Source organism: Eimeria tenella, genomic scaffold, assembly GCF_000499545.2.
Source record: "Eimeria tenella Houghton genomic scaffold, Eth_scaff3336, whole genome shotgun sequence".
Lineage (NCBI taxonomy): Eukaryota > Apicomplexa > Conoidasida > Eucoccidiorida > Eimeriidae > Eimeria > Eimeria tenella.
In genome coordinates, this window is record NW_013544368.1 from 1 (window position 1) to 2,095 (window position 2,095).

At 64.1% G+C, this 2,095-nt stretch overlaps 1 protein-coding gene across 1 annotated transcript; it reads right to left on the reverse strand.

The window, feature by feature from the left end:
• Positions 1 to 3: 3 nt before the first annotated feature.
• ETH_00041190 (uncharacterized protein) lies at positions 4 to 1,577 on the reverse strand (the record flags this gene model as incomplete). The annotated part of the gene is made up of 2 exons (XM_013379488.1): positions 4 to 751; positions 1,105 to 1,577. Coding segments are annotated over 2 exons (1,221 nt in total), but the record flags the coding sequence as incomplete, so codon positions are not given.
• Between the last annotated feature and the right edge of the window lie 518 nt (positions 1,578 to 2,095).

A 2,095-nucleotide genomic window follows, 5' to 3' on the forward strand; every position in this document is an offset into this window, starting at 1 on the left:
TGCTGCTGCTGCTGCTGCTGCTGCTGCTGCTGCTTCCAGCAACGCAGCAGCATCTGATGCTGCTGCTGCTGCTGCAGTGTCAGGCATGACTGCGCACTGGAGGGCTGAGACGCCTTGTGGCGACAAAAAGGCGGAAGGGGCGCTGCAGCTGCTGGTGCTGCTGCTGCTTTCGCTGTTGCTGCAGCTGCCGCTGCCGCTAATGCTGCTGCTGATGCTGCTGCGGTAGTCCAGCAGGCAGCGAGCCTCCTCGACCGACAGCTGGGGATACACTGCTGCAGCAGCAACATCGTGAATCTGCTGCAGCGACAGCAGCAGCCGGGAGAGAGCCACCCAGCAGCAAGTGATGTGCTGAGCCTCTGCCAGCTCCAAGCTAGTGCTTCCCCTGTTGCTGCTGCTGCTCGCGCTGCTGCTGCTGCAGCTGGAGCGCAGCAGCCTACGCCTTGCTGTTGCTGCTGCTGCCTGCAGCAGCGGCGCGTCGCCGCAGACAGCAGCAGCAGAAGGCAACGCAGCCGTCAGGTGCAGCAGCTGAGCAGCAGCAAATCTGTCTTTCTCTGCAGCTGAGTCCCAAGCAAGCCACCGGCTCAACCGGAAGCTCAAAACCCCCAGGCCAGACGCCACGGGCCCCCTCTTGGGGCCCCCCAGGGGGCCCCCAAAGGGGCCCCCAGGGGGGCCCCCAGGGGTGCCCTCACCAGGGGGGCCCCTTGGTGGCAAAGAGCAGCCAAAGGCGGAGAGTTCGCGAGCAGGAGGCAAGCTGAGCACAGACAAGCAGCAGAGCGCAGCTAGTTCCGCTGCTGACGTGCCGTTGCTTCTGCTGCTGCTGCTGCTGCTGCGGGAGCTGCAGCTGCTGCTGCTATTCACGGGGAAGGCGCTTGTGAATAGCCTGTTGGACCCGCAGGCACAGCAGCAGCAGCATCTGCTGCTGCTGCTGCTGCTGAGTGCTGCTGCATTTAATGCACGCAGCGCTTGCGTCGGCGCAGAGCCCCTTGCTCGCTCTGCAGCAGCAGCAACAGCAGTGTCAGCAGCAGCGCATGCAACAGTCGCAGCAGCAGTGGCAGCAGCAGCACATGCAACAGCAGCAGCAACAGCAGCAGCAGCCGGACTAACTGCAGCAGCTTCTGCAGAATGGCCCACAAAGAAGCCCAGAGGCCACTGTCGCTCAAGTGAGTTGCTGCTGCTGCTTGGCTGAGCCTTCTTGCATCAACAGCAACGCTGCCTGCGGGGGCCCCAGCAGCAACAGCCCGAATAGCAGCAGCAAGCAGCAGCTGGGGGGCCCCGGGGCCCCCGTCTGCTGCTGCAAGGCCCCTGCAGACCCCTCGCCACAGCTGTTGCAGCAGCAAAGCATCCAGGGATCCAAAGCGAAGCAGCGCAGCAACAAGAGAAGCTGCTTCCCGGAACGACGGGGCAGCCCAGAACTCCTGCTGCTGCTGCTGCTGCTGCTGCCAGGGCTGCTGCTGCCCTTCGTGCTGCAGCTGGAGCAGCCGCAGCTGCCCCAGCAGCAACTCCCTCAGCCGCTGCACTGCTGTTTCTCTGTGGGGCCCCCGGCAGCGCAGCAAAGCCCACGCGACGCTCTGGGCTTCCTGTTTTCACACACCAGCAGCAGCAGCAAAAGCTGCAGCCCGAGGAGCAGCAGCAGCAACAGCAGCAGCAGCAGCAGCATGAACACAAGCAGCGGCGGCATCTTACCTCAAAGCTCCTCAGGCGGTGGAATGAAGACCCCACTGCCCTCTCTGCTGCCCGCCGCAGCAGCAGCAATTCCACATGCAACCGTGGCTGCTGCTGCTGCTGCTGCTGGAGCTGCTGCTGCAGCGGGAGGCGGCAGCAGCAAGAAAGGTGGACGAGAAGCCCAGCGAGATAAGGGGGCCGAAGCTCGTGTAGGCGGACACGGGCAGTGCGCAGCAGCTCTGCTGCAGCAGCAGCAGGAGCTGCAGCAGCTGTTGCTTCTGGCTCCGCTGCTGCAGTCAGCGTCTGCTGCTGCTCCGTTTGCTGCTGCTGCGCCTTCTGCTGCAGGCATGCCGCACGGGCAGCAAGCCCAGCAGCAGCAGCAAGCAGCTGCGGCGGCAGCACAGAACCCAAAGCTGCTAAGTTAGAAACTGCT